Source organism: Lutra lutra, chromosome 8 (genome assembly GCF_902655055.1).
Source record: "Lutra lutra chromosome 8, mLutLut1.2, whole genome shotgun sequence".
Taxonomy (NCBI): domain Eukaryota; kingdom Metazoa; phylum Chordata; class Mammalia; order Carnivora; family Mustelidae; genus Lutra; species Lutra lutra.
Window position 1 is genome coordinate 97,584,499 of NC_062285.1, and position 23,976 is coordinate 97,608,474.

Sequence of the window (23,976 nt, forward strand, 5' to 3'; positions counted from 1 at the left end):
TTTACCTAGTAAAATATATTTTGACAAAAATCTGAGATCAGAGGGAGAGGAAATCATCTAAATTCTTAAATTTGGTTTTATAGGAGTTTCATCTGGAATATGACAAATTAGAAGAACGGCCTCACCTGCCATCCACCTTCAACTACAACCCTGCTCAGCAAGCCTTCTAAAAAAAAGACTTCCCTTTTCTTGGGGTATGGCTGTCTCAGCACAATACTCAACATAACTGCAGAACTGATGTGGCTCAGGCACCCTGGTTTTAATTCCTTGAGGATCTGGCAATTGGCTTATGCAAAGGGTCACCATTTGAGGTCCTGCCTTACTAATTATGTGCTGCCCAACAACTAAATTTGTAATTTGTTTTTCTCTAGTTTGAGCAGGGTCTGAATTTTTTTTTTTTTCATTTATTTTCTTTTTTTGCCAGCAGACAGACTTGAGTCTGTAAAGACAAGCAAGTACACTGACAGAAGTTTACCATTTAGTTTCTAAAATGTAAAAAAAGAAAACCCACAAAAGACTCAACAAAATTAGACCACAAAATTTGCATTGTTCATTGTAGCACTATTGGTAATAAAATAACAAATGTTTGTGCATTTTTATGTGAAGATCCTTCTCGTATTTCATTTGGAAAGATGAGCAAGGTCTGCTTCCTTCATTTTACTTCCCCTTCTGTTTTTGAAAGGCAGTTTCGCCAAGCTTAACGCAAGAATATCTGACTGTTTAGAAGAGAGATATTGCCACAATCTCTGGATGGTTTCCAGGGTTGTGTTATTACTGAGCTTCATCTTTCCAGAATGAGCAAAACACTGTCCAGTCTTTGTTACGATTTTGTAATAAATGTGTACATTTTTTTTAAATTTTTGGACATCACATGAATAAAGGTATGTATGTACGAATGTGTATATATTATATATATGACATCTATTTTGGAAAATGTTTGCCCTGCTGTACCTCATTTTTAGGAGGTGTGCATGGATGCAATATATGAAAATGGGACATTCTGGAACTGCTGGTCAGGGGACTTTGTCGCCCTGTGCACTAAAGGGCCAGATTTTCAGCAGCCAAGGACATCCATACCCAAGTGAATGTGATGGGACTTAAAGAAGTGAACTGAGACAATTCACTCTGGCTGTTTGAACAGCAGCGTTTCATAGGAAGAGAAAAAAAGATCAATCTTGTATTTTCTGACCACATAAAGGCTTCTTCTCTTTGTAATAAAGTAGAAAAGCTCTCCTCACTGCAGTGTTGACTTTGATTTGAAATTGTGAAATTATTTCTTCAACATGAAAAGTAGACCCTCCAAACCCTCAAGTTTTACAAATATCTAACTGAATGGTATGACTAAACAAATTAAAATGTAGTCTTTTTTTCAGCTTTTGACAAGTAATTTGATGGAACCATACATCATTTTACTTGTAGGTTAAAAATGCAGATGCATTTTTCGTTATTAACCAAGTCAAAACAAACTTTTTTTTTTTTTTTTTTTAATAATTATGGCTGCATTAGAAATAAAACTTCCTGAACACTTATGGGACCCAATCAAAATACTTTCATGAGAAATTGGTGAGACATTTCTTGATAGACCTTTGAGATTTAGCTTTAAGAATTAATACACAAATTAAGGTAAGCCAAAAGCAGGGATAAGAGACTTTACCTTCAGTGTGCTGGCCTGGACATTTCACATTTACAAGTTGATGGATTCGTTTCCATCTAAAGGCAAATACTGTATTTAAAAATGTCTGAAGACTGAAGCTACAAACACTAGAGATAGAGAGTAAAAAAGGCAGTGAGTTTTGATTTTCTAAATTTTCATTTTTAACCTATTTTTCTATGAAGAGTGAAAGTTTGTTGACATTTACCAAATCATGTTTGAAAATGAAACATTTATGACATTGCTGTGTTTATGTATCAGGAATATGAAATGAATTAAGATTTACCTTTTTCTATGTATTTTGAGATATGGAGAAACTGACATAAAAATATCAGGATTTTTTAACCTTTCAGATTTAAACCAAAGCATCTCTTCTGTAGGAAAGATGGCACTTATGTAATTATAGTTTTAATTGTTGTGCACAAACCCCTCTCACATATTTGACATAAACCAGAATCAAATCCTAGAAATTGTTTCCTTTAAAAAAAAAAAAGCATTACATTTTTTCACAATAATTGACTTTGTAAAGCATAACTTTTCCAACGTAATCATGAGAAACACTTAGAAAAGGGAAGGGATCTTTATTTTTATGAGTACAAACCTAACAGTATAAAGTGTCACCATGATCATGATTGGTACTTTTGTGAATGACTCAGAAAAGCAAGATAACTCATATCCAAGTCGTTTGTTGTTTGACTAATTGTTTGTTTTAACGGCCATTAGAAAGTTTTAAGTGCACACTTTTCCAGTTTCTAAGTTCTTTTTACCCTGAATCATCAAAATGAGAAAACTCTTGCATGTAAACCAATTTTTTATAACTTGTTAATATCCGAAATCACCATGCTCTTGACTTCAAATCCAGTTTAAAAAGTCTATTTGAAATCTTTAAAGTACTATATTAAACTCTTTAATATAACACACTGTTATATTCTTTGGTTTTATAACTTGTGGTTATACATGTACAGAAGTTGACCTGAACTAATATTTCACATTTTCTTTCTTAGCTTTCTGTTAAATTTTCCCTATATAACTAGTGACATAGATGTGTACGTTGTTAACTTGTGATTATACTATAATTGGCTCTAGGGTAAAAAGCTATTCAGTTGCAAAAGAAAGTCCTTTCACCTATTCAGTTTCAAATATATATTCTATGCTTCTTGTGGTGATACTATAATTTATATGATAAAACTCCATTTTCAGGGATTTTTTTCACTGCACAAAGTTTTCCTTAGATATAAAAAATTTTTAAGAACTGAAAAGTTTATTTGAATTCTTACAGTATAATATAAAGCCAACCACTTAACTGGTCTTTTCCTTTTTGCCACTGAACTTGGTACACCGTAGGTGCTTGATAAATACATGTTGATTGAATGGTATAAATTGATATTTCAATTTGAAAATAAAATGTACAAATTAAAGCATTGGGCTTTGAAATAATTTACAATTTTTTGCTGTAATTTCATTTTCAAAATTCTTTTTTAAGGCATTTTCAATTATTTCAAATTTTTCCAACTCTACCCTTTCTAGTTGATTCTTCCTCTGAATTCTTCTTCAAAAACAGATCTTCCATTCTGTTAACACCCAGTGCTTATAAAATATGGGTCATCTGAGCATCCCTGCAAAGAAGGGCACATTTATTTAACTTAGATTTGCTTAGTAGCATCAGTTTCGCAGAAAGTTACTAAAAATCTAAATGTGCACGTGCATAAGAAGGATGTTCATATTTAATGTTCTCTTAATCATAGCTTGTGTAGTTAAAGGAGACCTAGGAATACCTGTTAATTGGTTCCATTAAGACAGTCTCTGGATAATAAGCCAGACTTATCTCAATGCCTTTTTAAAAGCTAGGTCCTAACAGCATGCCAGAAAGCTCTTTCCTTACTTCACTAGCATTGCCAGTGAAGTAGATCATATCATAAATACGTGTTAGATCTAGGAGAGGAGGCAAATAAACACAGTGCACGTCAAAATCAGGATCTAAATCTAACCCAGTAGTTTGTGTGTTGAGTCTCATCAAATAGGATACGCTGAGTCAAGATTATTACTTTCCCACTTCAGTTGCTAAAAGAATAAAGGATAGTGGAATGTGACCTGTCTGAAGAGTGGTTCATATGTAGATCAATGTAAACTATAACTACTTCCAAAAATACTGATGGTGGTTTTTCAGCTACATTAAAAGTATAGTGCTCAGAACAAGGTAGGAAGTCTGCTGTATTTTAAGAGCTGCTACGACTGGGGAAGGCATTAGGAGAAAAGGATGTGGCATGCCTTCTAGCTGCCAAGCAATATACTGTTTTACATGCATTATTTTATCCTGTCTTTAGCATAGCATCATTAAGGTAGGTTTTTAATATCCCCGTTTTACGTTACATTTTAAATATACCAAAAACAACAACAAACAAACAACCCAACAGGTGGTAGGAAAGTTTAGCGTTAGAGAATAAACTCTAGAAACATGGTATCTTTCTTCAGGTATCAAATTCAAGAGTTGTCATTCATTTGCGGGTCTGAAGAACAGAACTAGGACCAAAGAGAGAAAAAGATTTCAGTGTACTATTAAAACTGAGGTAGTTAAGATTTTGAAATGAGTTGTTTTGTAAGGCATTCCATTCAACCTCAGAACATAACTAAGGAGAGACCGACTGGGCAGGGTTTTGTGCCTAAGGTAAGGAGTTGAACTGGATGACCTTGAATGTTTCTGTTCATTGGAAAAGTGTTAAAATAGGGTAGTTACTGTATTTTAGCAAACCTAGTTGCGAACTATTAGGTATGACTTCACTGTACCGCTAAGGAAGAAAAGAGCTCGACTGAACTATGACAAACCATGAATTACAGAAATGCATACCAATTTCCAAGATGTCCTGCATGGAAAGAATGTGCATATTAGAGTTGATGAGATGTAGACCTTGGAGAAGAGACAATGGACTACTAAAGGGAGACATGACAGCTGTCTTCAAATAATAGGAAGGACTTAAATGAAGAGGGCAAGTCTCAAACCAGCGGGCGGAAGTTGGATGAGACACATTTTGGTTCTTTTCTCAAGGTGCAGTCCCACAGTACTGTTTCATAAGGAAGGATTCCATCAACAAAAATGTTCAAGCAGAAACTGGATGATTATCAATTGCTATTGGGAGGACTGCCTTTTTGAGTAAAGAGTTGGATTTGCTAACTCTTGGGCCTCTTCAGCTCTGAGATGTTGATACTGGTTTTTTTTTTTTTTTTGTCTGAAGTTGAGGAATATGATGTCCTCAGGGGCTGAAAGTTAAATGTTCAGTACTTAAATACTTATAAAGCATTGACCCTTCTAAAATGTGCTCTTCTGAGTCATGGGTGTGTTTACTTGTAATTACTGCCACATCTTTGGAGAGATTCAAATAATCAAAAAAAGAGTTACAAAAGGCAACTTTTTCAGCCTTTTTGTTACTTTAGGAGTAAGAATATGAAAGTGTAGTAAAGTACAACAAATAGTCGTGCGTATATTCACCAGATTTATTTATGTATTCTAGTGGTACATTAAAAGAGGGAAGAGACTGTTTTTGATTAAGTTTCAAGGTAAATGTTTAACCTGAAATTATGCATTGCCTTAGTGTTTAGTCTCCTGTTTTCTGCTGCAGTAGTGATCACACTAGATTAAGCAGTAATCTGATTTCTTATGTAAAAAGAAAACTGATCTTTAAATTTGATGTATAAAAATCTCAGTTTGGGTTGAGATAGCTGCAAGAGCTCAGAGAGTCAAAGTTAACTCTCTGGTTAGGTAATTCTCAAACTTAATGTGCGTAAGAATCACCTGAGGAGCATGTTAAAAGTTCCTGTTTAAAGCCTCATATTTAGGGGCGCCTGGGTGGCTCAGTGGGTTAAGCCACTGCCTTCGGCTCAGGTCATGATCCCAGGTCCTGGGTTCAAGCCCCACATCGGGCTTTCTGCTCAGCAGGGAGCCTGCTTCCTCCTCTCTCTCTGCCTGCCTCTCTGCCTACTTGTGATTTCTCTCTGTCAAATAAATAAATAAAATCTTTAAAAAAAAAATAAAGCCTCATATTTAGATATTCTGACTCAAATGTCTAGGGAGAGGCCAGGAACACAGTACTCTAGTAAATGCAGGTCATTTATGAAGTTAATTAACTACAGTTTACACTTAAACTATATCTACTGTGCAAGTACTAACCAGAATAAAATCTTAAAGTTTGGGTGAAATCCAACTAAGTTAATACTGGAATAATGCATTCCTATTTATCGCAGGCATTCATTTGCTTTTTCTTGTATCATCCAATGTTCTAGTGCAGAAACCACATTATTACAGTAGTACTTATTAGAGCAGAATACAAGGAAGGCTAAATTCATTCCTCATTATAAAAAGCAAGGATTCTTTTTTTTTTTTCCTTTTAAATCTTTGCTATTTCCTGGGACATTATGCCAGACCTTAAGTTTCTGCTTCAGTTTGTGTGCATGAGAACTGCTAAGGGCAGTTATATGCATTAGCCATTCTGTGTCCATCAACTGAAAGTTTTTTCTTTAGTACGGTCATCCGAACTACAGTTATCCGTTGTATAAATACTATGACCTGACAAAAATTTAATGATCTATTTCTTTATTGTAAGAATTCAGTATTCAGTTTAAAAAGCTAATTATTTCCAGATGTTTGCCGTACAGTTTTTCCTCAATCACTTAAATGACTTCTTGAAAATGCCATAAAATTCACAGTAAGTTGTCTTTGTTGTAATAATTTCCTTTCTCTGTTGAAAACACAAATTGCAAGTCTCATAGCTTGTGCTCACCAACTGACACATGCCAAAATAGTTCAGCTTAACTAGACTACTTTATTTTTATTTTTATTTTATTTTTTTATTTTTTAAATATTTTATTTATTTATTTGACAGAGATCACAAGTAGACGGAGAGGAAGGCAGAGAGAGGGAGAGAGAGGGAAGCAGGCTTCCCGCTGAGCAGAGAGCCCAATTCGGGACTCGATCCCAGGACCCTGAGATCATGACCTGAGCCGAAGGCAGCGGCTTAACCCACTGAGCCACCCAATAAAATTATTTATTTATTTGACAGAGATCACAGGAAGGCAGAGAGGCAGGCAGAGGGAGAGTGGGAAGCAGGCTCCCTGCTGAGTAGAGAGCCCGATGCTGCTTGATCCCAGGACCCAGAGACCCATGACCTAAGCTGAAGGCAGAGGCTTAACCCACAGAGCCACCCAGACTACTTTTTTAATAAAACATTTTGTTTTTAAGTAATCTCTATGCTCAGCGTAGGGCTTGAACTCATGACCCCAAGATCAGGAGTCACATGCTGTATGGACTGAGCCAGCCAGGCATCCCTAAAACTACTTCTATGTAGCAAAACTAGTTTTTCAGTCATCGTGTGATTTATCTTTATTTTCACTTCCAAGGCCTGATAGGCATTTACCTACAAATATGTTTTGACGTATTGTTAGGGAAGGTGAAATAAAACTAGCCCTGTTTATGCCAAAAGAGGTAGTTCCTTCAAGCAATAGTAGAGAATACCAGGTATAGAAAACAGAATTTTTCACTCTAGTTTTCATAAACATGTCCTGCTGAAAAGTAATATTCCAGGAATTTGCATTTGTAATATTTTGACTACATAATTTTTAAGACTGAAGAAGTGATGTTTTTCTTCCAAGCCATCAATTCTCCGGTATGTACCGAAAGTAATTTTAGTTATAATACATGTTCCTTCAAATGTTTTGGAAGAAATGTACAAATTTCAAGGGTGGTATGTCAACAAATGGTTGATTCTGCTGCTTAGGATTAGTCCTATTGATACTCATTTATAATGAAAAAAATATTTTAAAGAGTAAATACTGATTATCCTTCAAAAATATGCGGCTCAATGAGAAGAAATTACATGTGGGAATGCCATAAATAGTTTCATCTTTTATATAAAAATAAAGATTTGGGGCAGCCAGAATGTTTGGAAGCTACCTTTAAATCTGTTACATACTGAACATTTATTTTAAGATGCAGTTTTAATTATCATATGTAGCAGTTGCATGAAAACTGGGCTGTCTTTTTTAAAGATGTTATTTTTAAGTAATCTCTACACCAATGTGGGGATCAAATACAACCCCAAGATCAAGAGTTACATGCTCTACTGACTCAGCCAGCCAGGCACCCCAAAACTGGGCTGTCTTAAAAGAAAATGTGAGCTGTTAACTGTTTTCCTTCTGAAGAGTCAGACATGTTTGATCTTTTATTTTGAATGTTTAAGTAATTCATTCAAATGGTTAATATCCTTCAAATATAAAACAAGTTGAATGAAAACATACCTGTTTTTAAAGTGCAAGTCCTGGGGCACCTGGGTGGCTCAGTGGGTTAAGCCTCTGCCTTCGGCTCAGGTCATAGTCTCAGGATCCTGGGATGGAGTTCTGCATCAGGCTCTCTGCTCAGCAGGGAGCCTGCTTCCCACCGCCCACCCCCACCTCTCTGCCTATTTGTGATCTCTCTGTCAAATAAATAAAATCTTTAAAATGCAAGTCCTATGTTACTACTCTGCTCAAAAAGTTATTTCCAGATTTCCTTTTTTTAATCTAAACTTACATATATATTTTTTTCATTTCACTCTAAATGGTTTAATATTTGAATATTAAATTAGTTAAGCTGCACATCACTATTTGGAATCCAAATTCTGCCTGCTTGAGCCAAAATTATTTCCCCAGGTTCTCTCTGCATTGGCAATGACACTGTTAATTAATGAACAACAAAATCCATCATCCTAGAAGTGTTTGTAAGTTGGATAGCATGGAAAAGAAAGGTGTAGAAACTTGTTTTAGAGAATATTAAAACTGGGTATCCTTTCCAACTTTGAATTACCTTTTTTCCTTTTTTTTTTTTTAAGCATTTTGGGGTAAGAATAGTTTTCTAAACCATTAAAAAAAGGGAATATTAGGGGTGCCTGGGTGGCTCAGTGGGTTAAAGCCTCTGCCTTAGGCTCAGCTGCGACAGGTTCTCTGCTCAGCAGGGAGCCTGCTTCCCTTCCTTTCTCTCTGCCTACTTGTGATCTCTGTCAAATAAATAAATAAAATCTTTAAAAAGCGGGGGGGGGGGGAGAATATTGAGGAAACTGAAGATTAGCATGAGAAGAAATTCTAGAAGGAACAGAAGGAACAAGATAGTAGTCCCACATCTGAAGTGGAATCGTTTGTTTTTGTTTGTTTAAGCAAGCTCTACATCGAACATGCGGCCTGAATTCAGGACCCTGAGATCAGGAGTCATATACTCTGTCAACTGAGCCAGCCAGGTGCTCCTGAAGTGGAATTTTTTGTAAAGCAGATTATCCTACATAAACACCAGAGTGCAAATTAAAAACCTTTACATGGACATTATGGCAAGGCAGATTTCAATTTACAAGAAAGTACTACTTCATAAGTTTTTTTAAAAAAAATCCAAAGATCAAATGGCCAGTCTTAGGAGTCAATGGATTTTTCATCACTGGAAATGTCCAAGCAAAGGCAAGAAAACTATTAGAAATATTATGGAACGTCCTGCATTAAGAGGAGGATAGGCTCTTCTACCCTAGAACTATTGTTTCAACATCCAGTTGTTCCTATGTTTACTTCTACCTTGAATCTAGCTTGAATTTCTAACAAGCTTATCTGAAACCTAAATATTAAACTTAATCTTTCTCTTCCACATAAAACCATACTACTTACATTTGCTATGCATCTAAAAAAAGAGCTTTTTTCAACACAAGTGATTCAGTGTAAAATTAACTGGAGGAACTGGTTAAATCACTAGATCCTCATCCTCTACCCACATCCGCCTTCATAGGTTTAACAGCAGGGATTTTGATCAAGCTTAACTCTACCTGAATTTTAGTATGCACATTTAAATCCATTTGTATTACCTATACTTTTTTTTTTTTCACTAACTACAGAAATTTCTTAGAGATGGTACAATATAGTGGAAAATGGCCCTTGAAATTGGCACTGTCAACATGTATGTAACTCTGATCTCTTGTTCCCTTTTCATCTCATGAGAAGATGAAATTAGGGCATTTGTTTATATTAGGTGCTCAATAGATGTAAGCCCATTTTTCTAAAGACATATACTCTCACCCACTGGGCTAGGAGGTACTCTCCATATTGGAATCCTTAAAGATCGTTTGACTTGACTATGTACTAGTCGATAGTAGTAGCTAAGTTTCTGAAGAACAGGGCAAGTACAAAGTCAACTTGGAATAAAAAATCATAGAATCAAGAATCTTTTAGTCCAAGGGCGCCTGGGTGATGCAGTCAGTTAAGCGTCCAACTCTTGGTTTGGGCTCAAGTCATGATCTCAGGGTCATTAGATCAAGCCCTGCCTCAGGTCACTCTCCTTTGCCCCTCCATGCTCTGGGCTCTCCAAAATAAATAAATCTTAAAAAAAAAAAATCTAGTCCAACTCTTTCATATGAGGAGGAGGAAACAATGTAAGAACACCAATTATTTATGTCAAATTATTTAGTATTAAATGTTGGGACTAAACCTTTTAGCTTCTTGCTTTCTAATTCCAAAGCTGATTTCCCTTTTACTACATATGTGTATATATTACCTCCCACAAAAGATCGCTTCCATTAACATGAGAAATAAACAGGTGGTAAGAATTTAGGAACTCTAGCCATACTTCCACTACCATATTATGAATTACTAATAATGAAGTGATAGTGTCTTGTGCTTCCCTTTCTCAACTGCAAACACAGGCTATATGCCAACAAATCTGAACTTGAAAAAATATTTTTAATAGTCATTCTTTACTATTTCAAACAAAGTGCAGTCTTTGAGAGCTTCCTTTCCTGCTTAATGTTAAATTAGGTGACACTTAAGAACCCTTACTGTTTTAATATAATTATAGAAAGTAAAGTAGTGTTCTCAGTAATAATTATATGCTCACTATAATAGGTAAAGATTATGCAGGAAAAAAATAGAAAAATAGTGGCTACACAGAAAATTTCTTTTGAATTTGAAATTCTGAAACTATTATGTAACATTCACCATGAAGCATGGCAAGAAAGTTAGTTTTTTGATATCCTCAAGCTGGAAATGATTTAGTTCAATTGTAAACATTTTTTTTTAAAGATTTTATTTATTTATTTGTCAGAGAGAGAGAGGGAGAGAGCGAGCACAGGCAGACAGAGTGGCAGGCAGAGGCAGAGGGAGAAGCAGGCTCCCTGCTGAGCAAGGAGCCGGATGTGGGACTCGATCCCAGGATGCTGGGATCATGACCTGAGCCGAAGGCAGCTGCTTAACCAACTGAGCCACCCAGGCGTCCCAATTGTAAACATTTTTAAGTCAAGACTAAAGTAGAAAGTTTTCTGTGACAACAAAATTGTCAATTGCCTAAGCTGAATGAAAAGATAAAATTTTCTATGTAGTTTTCTTTGTTGGATCACTCATGTTTTCAAACATGTTTATTTTTATCTAACTATTCTGGTTACAAATGTCTAAAACCTATCCAGAAGGTGAATTTTAATGAGAAAAGGTGATGATAAATATTAATTTTTCTCTCCTATGTATTTTATTTGAATGTATAGTGGTTGAGAAACTTCACAATGCACTAATTTTTAAAACAGTATATAAACATTTTCCCAACATACTCTAAAATTCCTCTCTACTCCTAGGATACCAAAGCTCACCTTATGATAATTCTTTTTGGAATCTTTTAACAGAAGTATATATACATATGAAATTGTATATTGCAACTTTAGCATTAGTCACAAGGCTTCTTGAAGAATACTGATCATGAAACAAATTATAAATAACAATGATTTTAATGTTCTTGCTTAGATGGGTTTTAGGTCTTCTTTTAAAAAGAACATCAAGGCTTGGCTATGATTGTCCTGAAAACATTGCTGCAGATAATGATGTACACCAAATAAGTTGGTCTGGTTCTGTGTATCACATTTTTAATCTTAATTCTGATTGGTGGCAAACATGCAAAGAAGGAACTAGCTTTTATTTCTGTACTGCCTCTGCCCTCCACAGGAAACAAGACGCTAAGTGACTTCAGAGCGTAGCATCTCTGAGATTTCCAAGGGTTCCTATCACTATCCTAACTTAGAAAGTCCATGGTGACTGGTTTTCAGAAACAGAGGGGCTTATTAAATGTTAGAAATGGGATATGGCAGCTCCACCTCAAGTAAATGAAACTAATAACAAACACAGAGTTCCATTAAGGATAAAATAGAAATTTATTTAATGTGGTAAGTCTTTTGATAGGTTTGACTTTCAATAAAAAAGACATGAAGATAAAAGGTTCAGAAGAGTAGCAAAGCTAATTTAAAAATAGGAAGTAAGGGAGAAAAAGTAAATGTTTAAAGAACAGAAGGCTAGATGGCAACAGTTTCTTCAATACTTTAATATAAAGAGGGAGTGAGTAAATGCAGAACCACAGGGAAAATGGATTTAAAAGCCCTCAAGAATTTAGGTTAAATTAAAACAGAATTTTCTGGTACTTGAAGACCATCTTGCTTCAGTTTGGAGGCAGAGGGTTCATTCACAGAACTCCTGAAGCTCTGGAATCATTGAAAATTAATCATGCTTATTAAATTATCTTTAGGCACCTCATCCCTGTGTTTTTTTGAGCACTAACAGGAGTTAGCTCTGCCTCAAGATTAAGTCGCTCAGCACACCAAGGAGGAATAATTGGATCTTGTTATCTGCTCGCCACTGCCTCAGATCTTAGACTGGCTTGAGCCTTCGTGAAAAGGAAGATGATTATAACCTGCAGTAGGAAAAAGATTCAGGCTGAAGATCTGTGATCTCAGGTTAAGCTGTCTCAACTACTGAACTCATTTCCCTTTCGCGTCATGTAATCACTAACAATTGTCTAAGTGTCTAACACTAACAAACCACTAACAAATGCCAACAGAAAGGGGAAAAAATAAATAACTCTTAAGAAAGAAGGAAATCTATTCTGTCAAAGCTTGAAAAGTACGTGAGTACAAAAGTCTCCTCCTGATCTGGAAGTTTTCCAAACCCCATATCTTAATTTTTTTCAGAAAAACACTTAGGGTCTTCCTATAATTAAACTTGCTTTGCCCCTTCCTTAGAATACTGTTACCTTCCACATAAAGGAATGGAGTACTTCAAAGTAAAATATCAGAAACTGCAGTTGAAAGATACTCAGTGCCAGTTAAGTAACATTTGAAATCCAAGAAAGAAGTCAAGAATTCCATGACATGGTGTTTCCACATTCATAAATACTCTTAAATGAATATATCCATTTGGGGCTTGCAAGCCAAGAAAAAGATATGTTCACATATTTTGCAAAGAAGTGAATATTCTGATTCTTCAAAATGTAGGTCGAGATAGTAGCTCAACTTTGATATTGTGATAGAAGTGTGGCTTCCGAAAAAGATAACTTTTTAAAAAATCATGAAAAGGACAGAGGCTGAAGGTATGCCAGAGGAGGTGGGGTGTGGAAGGAGGAGAAACTGGAAGAATTAAGAGAGCAGAACGCAGCTCTAGAACGATACCTGTCCCAAAGTGGGTCTGCACGCCGCTGTCGCCTTGCACAGCGCTCCTGGAAAGCTCATCTACAAATTCCGTGGTGGGCCAGGGGTGGCAGGGCTCCTAAGGAAGGAAAGAGAACAGAAATGATTCTGTTCTCGGGAGTCCAGGGAGCCAGGGGGGACCATCCTGACGGGGAAAGTGGTGTCTCTTTCCAGGGCTGCAAACCTCTCCGCCTGTTTCCTTCGGTCCCTATTCAGTCCGTCCCAGCCTTGGAGCAAATAGAGCTGCGGTCCACCCGGCTGCGGGGAGACCTAAGTTTCCGATAGGTCCAGCGAGCACCCAGGCAACGGGTTTCCTTGGTCTTGCCAGTCGCAGGCTCTGCCCCACGCGCGATGTTCCCACAGCAAACTCCGCCTGAATCGGCCTGTTCACTCCTATGCTGGCGCCCTCGGGGCGGGCTGGGGGTCGGGGAGCGCGGGGCCCGCGCCAAGGCGGTTGGGAAGGCTAGGACCCCGCCGCCAGACCGTTACTTCGCTCGCTGGGCGTGGAAGGGCGGCGCGCGGCGGGTCACGCCTCCCGCCCCGCGGCGTGCAGGTCCGCGCGCCCGCCCAGGCCCGAGAACATGTGGCGGACTCTCCCCGGCGCGCGCCGAGCGCCCGCCGCTCGCCCGGTAACTCCCTCCCCACCCGCCCGGCCCGGCCCGGCCCGGCAGCCCGTCTCCCCCGAGCGCCCGCTGCCTGGCGGCTGGCTCGCTCTCGCGGCTGGCTGACCAATCCCGGTTTGGAGTTCAAGATTCCCGCCGCTCCGCTGGCACTACGCCCGCTGCCTGTTTCTGTTTTTGGTTTTAACTTTCACTCGGGTTCGGCTCTACCCATCCTAAGCTTTCATCTCAGACGCTTCTCCAAGGGAGATTTAAGGAGGATCTCAAGCGCCAGCCGCCGCTCTCCCCGGTGCTCGCCCGCCCCTCGCCCACGGGAGACGTCCCTGGGGCGGGCGGGGCGGAAAGGCCCGGGTCGGCGGCGGGTGGGGCCGGGCGGAGCCGCCTCCCGCACGGGGGAGCCCCCGGGCTCGGCCCAGCTCAGCCGCGCCTGCCCTCGGGGCAGCTGCCCGAAGAGCCGGAGAAGCTGCCGGCGGGCGATGGAGACGGGGAGACACCGGCGAGAGGAGGCGGGGTGGGGGAGGCGGGGGAGAGCGCGGGGGCGGAGGCTGGCAGGGGGCGCTGGAGGCAGGAGCCGCCCGTGCGCTCCTCGCGCCCGAGGGTGCAGGAGGCTCTGAAGCAGCGGTCGCACCGCGAGCCTCCGGGGACCGCTGGCGGCGGGGCTGGGGGCGGCGGCGGGGGGGGGGCGCTGCCGCCGCCGGGTGGCTGTCGCCGCTTCGGCCCCTTTGTTCTCGCGCGCTCCCCCTCGCCGCCCACTCCCCTTCTGTCGTGCGGCTGCGGCGGCTGCTCCTCCCGCCCGAGGCAGTCGGCTCCGCGCCGGGGGCGGGAGGGGGCGGGGGAGCGCGCCAGCCGCCCGGAGTGGGGGGCGATGGCCGAAGCTCCGGGTGGCTTACGAGTACACGGAAGCCGAGGACAAGAGCATCCGGCTCGGCTTGTTTCTCATCATCTCCGGCGTCGTGTCGCTCTTTATCTTCGGCTTCTGCTGGCTCAGTCCCGCGCTGCAGGATCTGCAAGCCACGGCGGCCAACTGCACGTTGCTGTCGTGCAGCAGATGCGGCGAGGTCTTCGAGTGACCTTCACCCTGTGGCGCCGACTGCAGGGCCCTCGCAGTACCCCTGCGTCCAGGTCTACGTGAACAACTCGGAGTCCAACTCCAGAGCGCTGCTGCACAACGACGAGCACCAACTCCTGACCAACCCCAATGTAAAGGACGCCCCGCGAGGGACGCCGGGCTGCAGCCGAGGTCTCGAGTTTGGGGGAGCCTCGGCGTCGGACGCCGCGCGGGGCGGGCTCGCGGTAGGCTCTCGTTCCTAGGGGGGAGACGGGGGCGTTGGAGGCTGAACTCAGACCCTCAGCGGGCGCGGCCCGAGCCCCCGGGCCCCGTCCTTCGGGTGGTTTGCGTGCGGCGGCCGGTGGTGCCCTGAAGCTTTGTCCACACGTCTCTCTTGCCTGGTCTCACATTTCGAGACCTTGGCCCAGCTCCGTCCGGCGCGTGCAAGACGGACTTGGAGACCTGCAAGGAGCCGAAAGTTAACTTTTCCTCAGGTTAAAGCCGTGGGTAGCAGGGATCCACCTCCTCGGGCGCGCGGTCAAGGTCTGAGCTCCCACTGGCCGCGTCAGGCACTCACTTTGGGAGGTCGAGGGGGTCTTTTAGGCCCCTGGGAAGGCGTTAGAGGGTTCTTTGCCTTCAACTCGAAACAGACATTTATAACTTGGGATGCAAAGATGAGGGTCGACAAACGACGTGGAAATCACATGCGAAATTCTGGGTAGGTCTGTTTTGGGGGTGTATAGAGAGCTCCTGGTTTTCATGAAATAGATTCTCAAAAGGGTCGCGAGGAAGCCTAGTGACTCTGTGTGTCTAGGGACTATCGGGAGCCATCTGGAGAACAGTAAAACTTACTGAAAATAGAAAATCCTTCGTGAGATGAACCGGATATTCCTTCCCTGTCAACTTTTTTTTCGTTCTCTCAAGCAAAAAAGAAAAAACCTGGTTAGGACTTCGGGGGATGGATAGTCGAGAGAGGGAGACTCAGAAAACTGTTTCCCAGTGCGGGTGGGGGGAGGGACTTAGGAAAAGCAGTGTCCTCAGTCCTGTGAACTAATTGAGCTTTGTAGTGCACCTGCCTTTTGTAAGAAGGGCCTTTTCTTTGCTTTTTTATCTTCTTTTGGTCTGTTTTTACTATTCTAGTTTAACTATTGAGTAAGGTGTGTTTTCTTCTTTAAAGTTACTGTCATTTTCCCTCTTTTGAGGACTCTGCTCGGAGATCAAGCAGGAAAAAAAAAATCCAAAAGGGAATGAATCTTGAGTACACAGGAGAACTTTCTGTTAAATGTGACAAGATGTATTAATACAAAAGTAAACATTTCTGTATTAGCATTTTAAGATAACTTAAACTTAATATTTCTCTGCAGTAGAACTCTAGGTCTTATTTCCTAAGCAAACAGTAAATTCTTGAATTTGGAAAATTTTTAAAAAAGAATTCCTTTTAAAAAATATGACTCCTCTTTAAAAAAAAAAAAGATGTGTTCCTGCTGACAATAATATTCCTTTACCTTAAAATGATAATAATATATAAGAAGTAAATATAAAAATACGTATTTAGATATGGTATAATGTTCAATGTCTTGAAGAAGCCATGGTCTCAAAAACAAATATTGTAAATTAATCTGTTAAAACTCAGAAATTTTTAAAGAAACCTTAGGTTTTAGAAATATCACATTTTTTTCAGGATTAAGCCAGTAATATAAAAGAAGGTGCCAAGCAGTAGTAATGATTTAGAAATTATATGGTAGTCCATTATTTAAGAGGCATTGTTTTAATTGGTGAAACACTGCTAATTAGTTTAAGATAGTTCAGACACTAATAATATATTACATACACATATACCAGTAAATGGCTAATATCCAATTAAGATATTGAGGAGTCAGAATTTACTGCAAAAAGCCTGCTTTGTAATTTCCAGGCAATTTTGAAGGATCTGGCAGAAAAAGTAAATTGAGATCATTAGGACATAGATTTTTAAATCACCTGGAAGCAGTCATAATGCTTTATGTAATACTACAATTTTATCTTTTTGTTACAAACAACCTGTTTTTTTCCAGTGCCAGTTCAGATCCTGGCAACAATTGTTTTGAAGAAGTATCTGAACAAAATGACATTTTACAAAGTAAAGTAGTCAAGAAATTGTGACAGAGCTGGAGAAAGATACTTATGCTACCAAAAAGTGATGAACAATGTCCCAGTCAATTTAGTCAAGGTTTCCCGAGCCAAACCAGTCAGTAAAAATCTCTTTATCCAAATTATGATTACAGTATAGCATTTATAGAGCATAAGTCTGTTCTTTCACAGTCACCTTTCCACTTTGGACAATTAAATGCTCAATTTGGAAATTCTAAGCAATTAGTGATGGGAAAATTCAATATAACCAAAATATTGTGCCAGAGTCTGGTACAGAAGCAGAATGTGTCCACAGTGCTCTTGTAATTAGGCAATACCCATTGCCCTCTTCTATTGCCTCTTGGGTGCCAGGATCTTTTCTTTGCCTTAATGTTGCCTATTTATTGAAGGCTCTTTATAGAATGTCTGGGTTCCCTTCAGTGCCACGGATCCTAATCACCTTCAGCCTTGTCTTTTTCTTGACCCACTACAGGAGAAACCATTTAGGAAATCACTTCTTAGGGAAAAAGAAAGAAAGAAAGAAAAGAAAGAGAACAAGGACTTTCCTCCACCCCTCCCTTGAGCTTGCTGCATTAATTATAGTAAAAGGCAGGGAAAGGGAAAGACTATTGCAAGTGTATAATTCTTTTTTTTTTTTTTTAGATTTTATTTATTTATTTGACAGACAGAGATCACAAGCAGCAGAGAGGCAGGCAGAAAGAGAGGAAGGGAAGCAGGCTCCCTGCTGAGCAGAGATCAAGGGATCATGACCTGAGACCGAGGCAGAGGCTTTAACCCACCGAGCCACCCAGGCGCCCCGCAAATGTATAATTCTTAAGCCACAGACTACTAAGGAAGATAGTGTGAATTAATGTGACCTTTGACTATACTCTTTTAAAAATATCTTCAAGTACTATTCAGCTTATTTAGGTTTTGAATCATATCCATATTGTCAAGGGTAATCACTATATCCATCCAGTCATGTAATACAGTATACAAGTTAACTAGTTATACATGGGACAATGGCCTGCTCTGGGATTTAGCCATAGGGAAGTCTAAATGTGGGATCAGCTTCCTCTTGCTACTATTCTCATCACTGCATTATTTCTGAGTGGCTTACAGTTGTGTGGGCTAAGAGTTTTGGTTCTTAACCATGGCTGCATATTAGACTCACTGGGTATCTTTAAAAAGAGATTCTGACGCTTGGGTCCCCCACTCAGGTCTTGGGAGAGTCCTGAGCCTTGGTGTTTTGTTTTTCCTCTTTTTTTTTTTTTTTTTAAGTTTTGCAGGTGATTCTAATCTGAACACAGAGTCAAAAACCATTGGCTTAGAAAACATACTCTTCAATTGTGCAAGAAAAGCAAAATAAAAACCAAAAGGATTCATTGTGATTAAAACTTGTGTTTTTAGGTTAAAAAACGTGACTGATGCTACTGAGTTTCAGGAGTTGGTATAAAAGGAAGGACTCAAGGAAATTCTGAAGGAAAGGAAGAGAAGCATTTAACAGTAGTGTAGAAATGATCATTTAAAATTGATTTAGTGTAGGGGTGCCTGGGTGGCTCAGTCAGTTAAGTGCCTTCCTTCAGTTCAGGTCATGATCTCAGGGTCCTAGGATCGAGCCCCATAGAGGGCTCTCTGCTCAGCGGGGAGCCTGTTTCTCCCTCTCCATCTGTGCTCTCCTGCCTTCTCTCTCTCACATAAATAAATAACATCTTTAAAAATAAAGATAAAGGGCGCCTGGGTGGCTCAGAGGGTTAAGCCTCTGCCTTCGGCTCAGGTCATGATCTCAGGGTCTTGGGATCGAGCCCCACATCAGGCTCTCTGCTCAGCAGGGAGCCTGCTTCCCCCTCTCTCTCTGCCTGTCTCTCTGCCTACTTGTGATCTCTGTCTGTCAAATAAATAAATAAAATCTTAAAAAAATAAATAAATAAAGATAAAATAAAATGGGTGAAGTATAATGAATGAACTTACACAGTTCCAGACATTTGATTTTGCATCAATATAGACAATGGGTGACAAAGAAAAGATGAATTTTTAAACTACCTCTTGTATGTGTAACAAGGGAGTGGGTGATTAGAAGCTATGTTTTTATTTTTGCTCTGAGGTGTTTTTTTTTTTAATTGCTTTCTCTGGTCTGAAAAACCCAGACACAAAGGGAAAAAAGTCTGTTTCTAAGAAACCCATGTTGTGAAAGAGAAATTCACGGAAGAAAAGAAACACTTTAAGTTTTGAGTGTATCCCCCCAGACTGGATGTTCCTAACTGCGTCTTTGCAGCTTACAGTCATCTTCTTGGTGTCCTTCACATCCATACTAGCGTGTCCCAAAGCCCCATCCCCTGCCCCCAGCCATACATCCTGAGTAGGAAAGGTGGTCTGCTGGGATTAATTTCTGAACTCCATCCTTGAAATAAATATTCAGTGTGATACACTTTGTGACCAAGGGAGGTCCAGCATATGAAAATGAAATAATAAAAGACTAAGCTGAATGGTGACAATTTCTCTACTGTCTTTATTTCTCTATGATAAAAGTGGCTTGCTGTGGTTTTTCCTCTGGTGAGTCTATTAAATAACTTTTGGCAAATGGGTAAAATTCACTTCTGCAATACTTGCTTAGCATTTGTGATCAAAGAACGGAGCAGGAAATAGGAGGACATACAAAATTAAGTTTATTCATTTAACTTCGTTAAAGGCCTACTCTGTGCTATGCACGCTTGGAGGTTCTGAGCCTAGAAGAGAGATCAAGTTTATGCCATCATCAAGTTTATATTTTCGTGGACGGTGACAGATAAGAAGTAGATTTATAATGTGATGTCATGTAATGATAGGTGTAAGAAAATGCAAGCAGCATAAGGATACAGACAGTGGTGGAAGAGATGAAGGACTACATTTTGCATGAGATGGTCGATTAAGTGACGTTTGTACAGAGACCCAAAGAACATGAGGGCCTGAGGAGAGGCATAAAGGACATAAAAGAGTCAATCATGTGGCTACCTGGAATAGGCTGGGGACACAGCAAGTGCACAGGCTTTGGGGCAAGTGGCTGCCAGGCTCCCTGAGGAACAGGGAGGATGACAGTGAGGCAGGACTCTAGGAAGCAAGATGGAAGACAGTGGGAGGTGAGGTTATGCCTTATAGATCATGATATGGACTTTGGATTCTATTTTACGTGTGTTGGGAAGCTGTCTGACATTAAGCAGGACTAAGTTATAATCAGACTTGACTTCAACACAATGTAAATAATCCCTGTGGATGCTGAGTTGAGAATAGAATTTATGTGTGTGTGTGTGTGTGTGTGTGTGTGTGCGCACGTGCGTGCACGCACCCATGCATACGCATGGGCTCACATGTGCAAGGTGAGAGATACAGGGGCAAGATTGAAAACAAGGAGTCCAGTAGAGAAGGCAAGAGATGAAGGTAACTTCGATCAGGAGGGAGCACTGGTGAAGTTCACCGACGGCCTGGTCAGAGATGACTCCCCAGGTTGTGAAGCACAACTGGGTGAAGGGGGGTGATTTTACTAGATGGTAATGTAGAGAAGAGACACAAAAGTGAGGATGAATCCATGCGATTCTGCCTTTAATGAGAGCATTCTCCAGCAAAGAACAGGAATAACTATCGAAGGAAATGCATTGTTAAGTTCTGTAGGGAAGTACAAACACCATGATACGTCTACAGAGGAAAGATTAGGAGAAAAGCTTCATGGCAAATGAAACATTTGCTATGAAATTTTGAGAATGAAAGGGATTTTCATCTGGGGAGGAAACGTAGGGAGGAATGAAGAGAACATCAAGGAAGAGAAAATGCCAAGAGCAAAGCTGTAGAGCTGTGTGAGTACAGGCTGTTTGGGGGGGAACATCAGATAGACCATGTGGTTGGAACAGCGGGTTCAAAGAATGGAGTCTTATGGCCCAGGCAGGAGAGTAAATTGGGATCAATAATGTCAAAGTCTTTGACAGCCAGCATGGTTTTGGTGACATTGGGAAATCCTGATAGGAAGAATAATGCTCCTCCCTACCAAGATGTGCACATCCTAATCCCTAGAACCTGTGAATATCTTACATTCCATGGCAATGGGGAATTAAAGTTACAGATGGAGTTAAGGAGGCTAATCAGTTGATGTTAAAATAGGGAGATTATCCCAGTTGTCACAAGGGTCCTTAATATGGAAGGAGGAGGTCAGAGTGATGTAATCAGAGAAAGACTCAACCAGCCACTGCTAGCTTTGAATACGGAAGGGGGCCAGGAGCCAAGGAATGTAGGCAGCCTCCCTTTCCAAGGAAACAGGGAAAGGCAAGAAAATAGATTCTCCCTTAAAGAATCCAGGAAAGAATACAGCCCTGCTGGCGTCTTGATATTAATTCAGGGAAACCCATTTGAGAACTCTAACCACTACAATTTTAAGATAATAAATTTATTTGTGTTGTTTAAGCCACTAATTTTGTGTTACAGCAACAATAGGAGTCTTAATACAGAAGCCAAGGAAGGTTTTTAAGTAGATGAGTAATAATGACTTGATACTTAAAGCTATGGTCAGAACACTAAAAACCCACCTGTATTACAGCTCTTTAGAAACAATCTCATCTGCAGACTACTAGGATCTTCCTGTCTTGAGATTACTTATAATGATCCATCTCTGAAATCCATTTGCTGTTTATGAAGATTTCAATCATTTCTAGGATCCCCTAAAATTATGTATCTAAAACACTAATCAGAAACTTTTTTACTTTTACAAAAGAGATTTGTTATGTTACAATACATTTTGGTTACATTTTGGGAAACATGCCTTTATTTTATCACAAGCTTACCTCAGTTATAAAGCTTTCTACAGGTTGTTGACACATTTTGTTTATGTAAATCATTTTTGGGCACTCATCTATGAATGAAGATGTCATGTTTTATTTACTGTGGGTTCAATTTTTTTTTCAGTCTCTAGCAGAGTTTCATATTCATTTGGGTTCCTAGATAAATAGTATATACATTTATATTAAAATTACAATAATTACTGGTGCATCTGGGTGGCTCAGTGTCTACCTTCAGCTCAGGTTGTGATCCCAGGGTCCTGGGATCAAGCCCCACTTCAGGCTTCCTGCTCAGTGGAGAGCCTGCTTCTCCCTCTGCCTGCTGCTCTGCCTACTTGTACTTCTCTCTACCTCTCTGTCAAATAAATAAATAAAATCTAAGTAAATAAATAAACCATAATTACACAAGCAAAATACTGAATAGAATGGTTTTTAATATTACATATGTTTCTCAGTGTCCCTCATGCTGTGACTTAGATACTCTCTAGGATGTATACATGTAAAAATAAAGGGAAAATGTATGCTTTTGAGTTGTAGTCATATCCTCTCCTTTTATTTAAGAATAATCAGTGTTATAAATTGAAATTCATGTGTCAGATAAATTATTTAATTGGTGACTATTTTTTGTAAATGAACTCATTTAATTAATTTACTTCATGCATTTGCTTTGTTTTGTAGCAGAATCCAGCTGATTGGGTCACTGGAAGGTCTGTCTGTATACTGAAGCACGTGTGAAGGAATGTCTGTTGATCTAATTCTTCTGTGTCCCTCATCTGGTTGATACAGCAGACTAAATGTACTTTCAAACCTTACCCAGTGTCCAGTCCACTAGTTGTAATCTAACTAGATCGCAGCAAAACGCATTGATGATGCATCTCATTAGAGAAAGTTAAATCCTAGAAACTTAAAAATCTTAAATGTTATAAGCTTAACCCAGTTTTTCCTTCATGATAAATATATTTACATAATTATTTTTATTAGGAGAACTTTATTTTAAAATAGTTCTAAAGAACAGAAAACCAGAAAATGATATTAACTTGTGAAAACGAAATCCTCAATTCTGATGATTATAATTCCTTTCTGTTTTCTCTACTTCAAAGGTAAAAATGTCAGCAAAATTCATCTTTATCACTCTAAAACCTGGTTCTATTCTGGAACCCTTTATTTCTTTCAGTGGTACCATTATTCTCTGTTATTAATACTCGTAAAAATTTTCACTGCCAGTGTCCTAGTCAAGACCATGATCATTTGCTTTGATTATTTCAGTATCTCTTTGCTGATCTCTGTATAGCTGGTCCATTTTATCCTGCAAACCAAAGGTTCCCAAAGTGCGGTCAGTAGACCAGTAGCATCAGTATCATCTGTGAATTTGCTAGAAATTCACATTCTCAAGTCTCATTATAGGTCCACTGAATGAGGAACGCTACACCAGTTTCTGACTTAGTAGTTCTGGATTGAAATTCAAGAATTTGTGCAGTGAAAAAGTATATAGTTGGGGGAAATGCTATAAAGCCAACAGTCCAAAAGAAGGCAAGGAAAAAGAGAGAAAGGAATGTGGACAAAAGATAAGATAGTACCTTTAAACCCCAATTTATAAGTAATTATATTAAATATAAGTGACTGACTTCCATTTAAAAGAGGCTGTAGACTGGAAAAAAGAAAAGCAAACAAACACAAATATATGCTGTTTTATTTATTTATTTATTTATTTTAAAGATTTTATTGTCCCTTTGAGAGAGAGAGAGAGAGCATGAGAAGGGAAAGGTCAGAGGTAGAAGCAGACTCCCCAGGGAGGTGGGAGCCCCATGCGAGGCTTGATCCCGGGACTCCAGGATCATGACCTGAGCCAAAGGCAGTCGCTTAACCAACTGAGCCACCAGGTGCCCAGTGTGCTGTTTTTTTTTTTTTTAGATTTTTTTTTTTTTTTTTTTTTTTTTTGACAGATCACAAGCAGGCAGAGAGGCAGGCGGGGAGAGAGAGAGAGAGGAGGAAGCAGGCTCCCTGCGGAGCAGAGAGCCCGATGTGGGGCTCAATCCCAGGACCCTGGGATCATGACCTGAGCCAAAGGCAGAGGCTTTAACCCACTGAGCCACCCAGGCGCCCCCAGTGTGCTGTTTTTAAGAATCATACATAAAGTATAAGGACACAGAACAGTTGAAAATTAAAAGATGGGGAAATATGCATATAAACATCAATCAGAAAGAAATAAGGAAGGAAGGAAAGAAGGAAGGAAGGAAAGAAAAGCTGGAGTATCTGCATT

General features: G+C 39.8%; 2 protein-coding genes across 2 annotated transcripts in view; both read left to right on the plus strand.

Annotated features, from left to right (window-relative positions):
• Positions 1 to 1,237, plus strand: part of CNOT2 (CCR4-NOT transcription complex subunit 2) — a 121,382-nt gene extending 120,145 nt beyond the window's left edge. The window contains 1 exon segment of the mRNA XM_047743357.1: positions 84 to 1,237. Coding sequence (XP_047599313.1) covers positions 84 to 170 — 87 coding nt within the window. The 3' untranslated portion in view covers positions 171 to 1,237.
• A 10,528-nt stretch (positions 1,238 to 11,765) lies between these two features.
• Positions 11,766 to 23,976, plus strand: part of KCNMB4 (potassium calcium-activated channel subfamily M regulatory beta subunit 4) — a 60,247-nt gene continuing 48,036 nt past the window's right edge. Inside the window, exons 1-3 of the mRNA XM_047741534.1 lie at positions 11,766 to 11,783; positions 13,469 to 13,958; positions 14,017 to 14,960. Coding sequence (XP_047597490.1) covers positions 11,766 to 11,783; positions 13,469 to 13,958; positions 14,017 to 14,960 — 1,452 coding nt within the window. The remainder of the gene's footprint in view (positions 11,784 to 13,468; positions 13,959 to 14,016; positions 14,961 to 23,976) is intronic.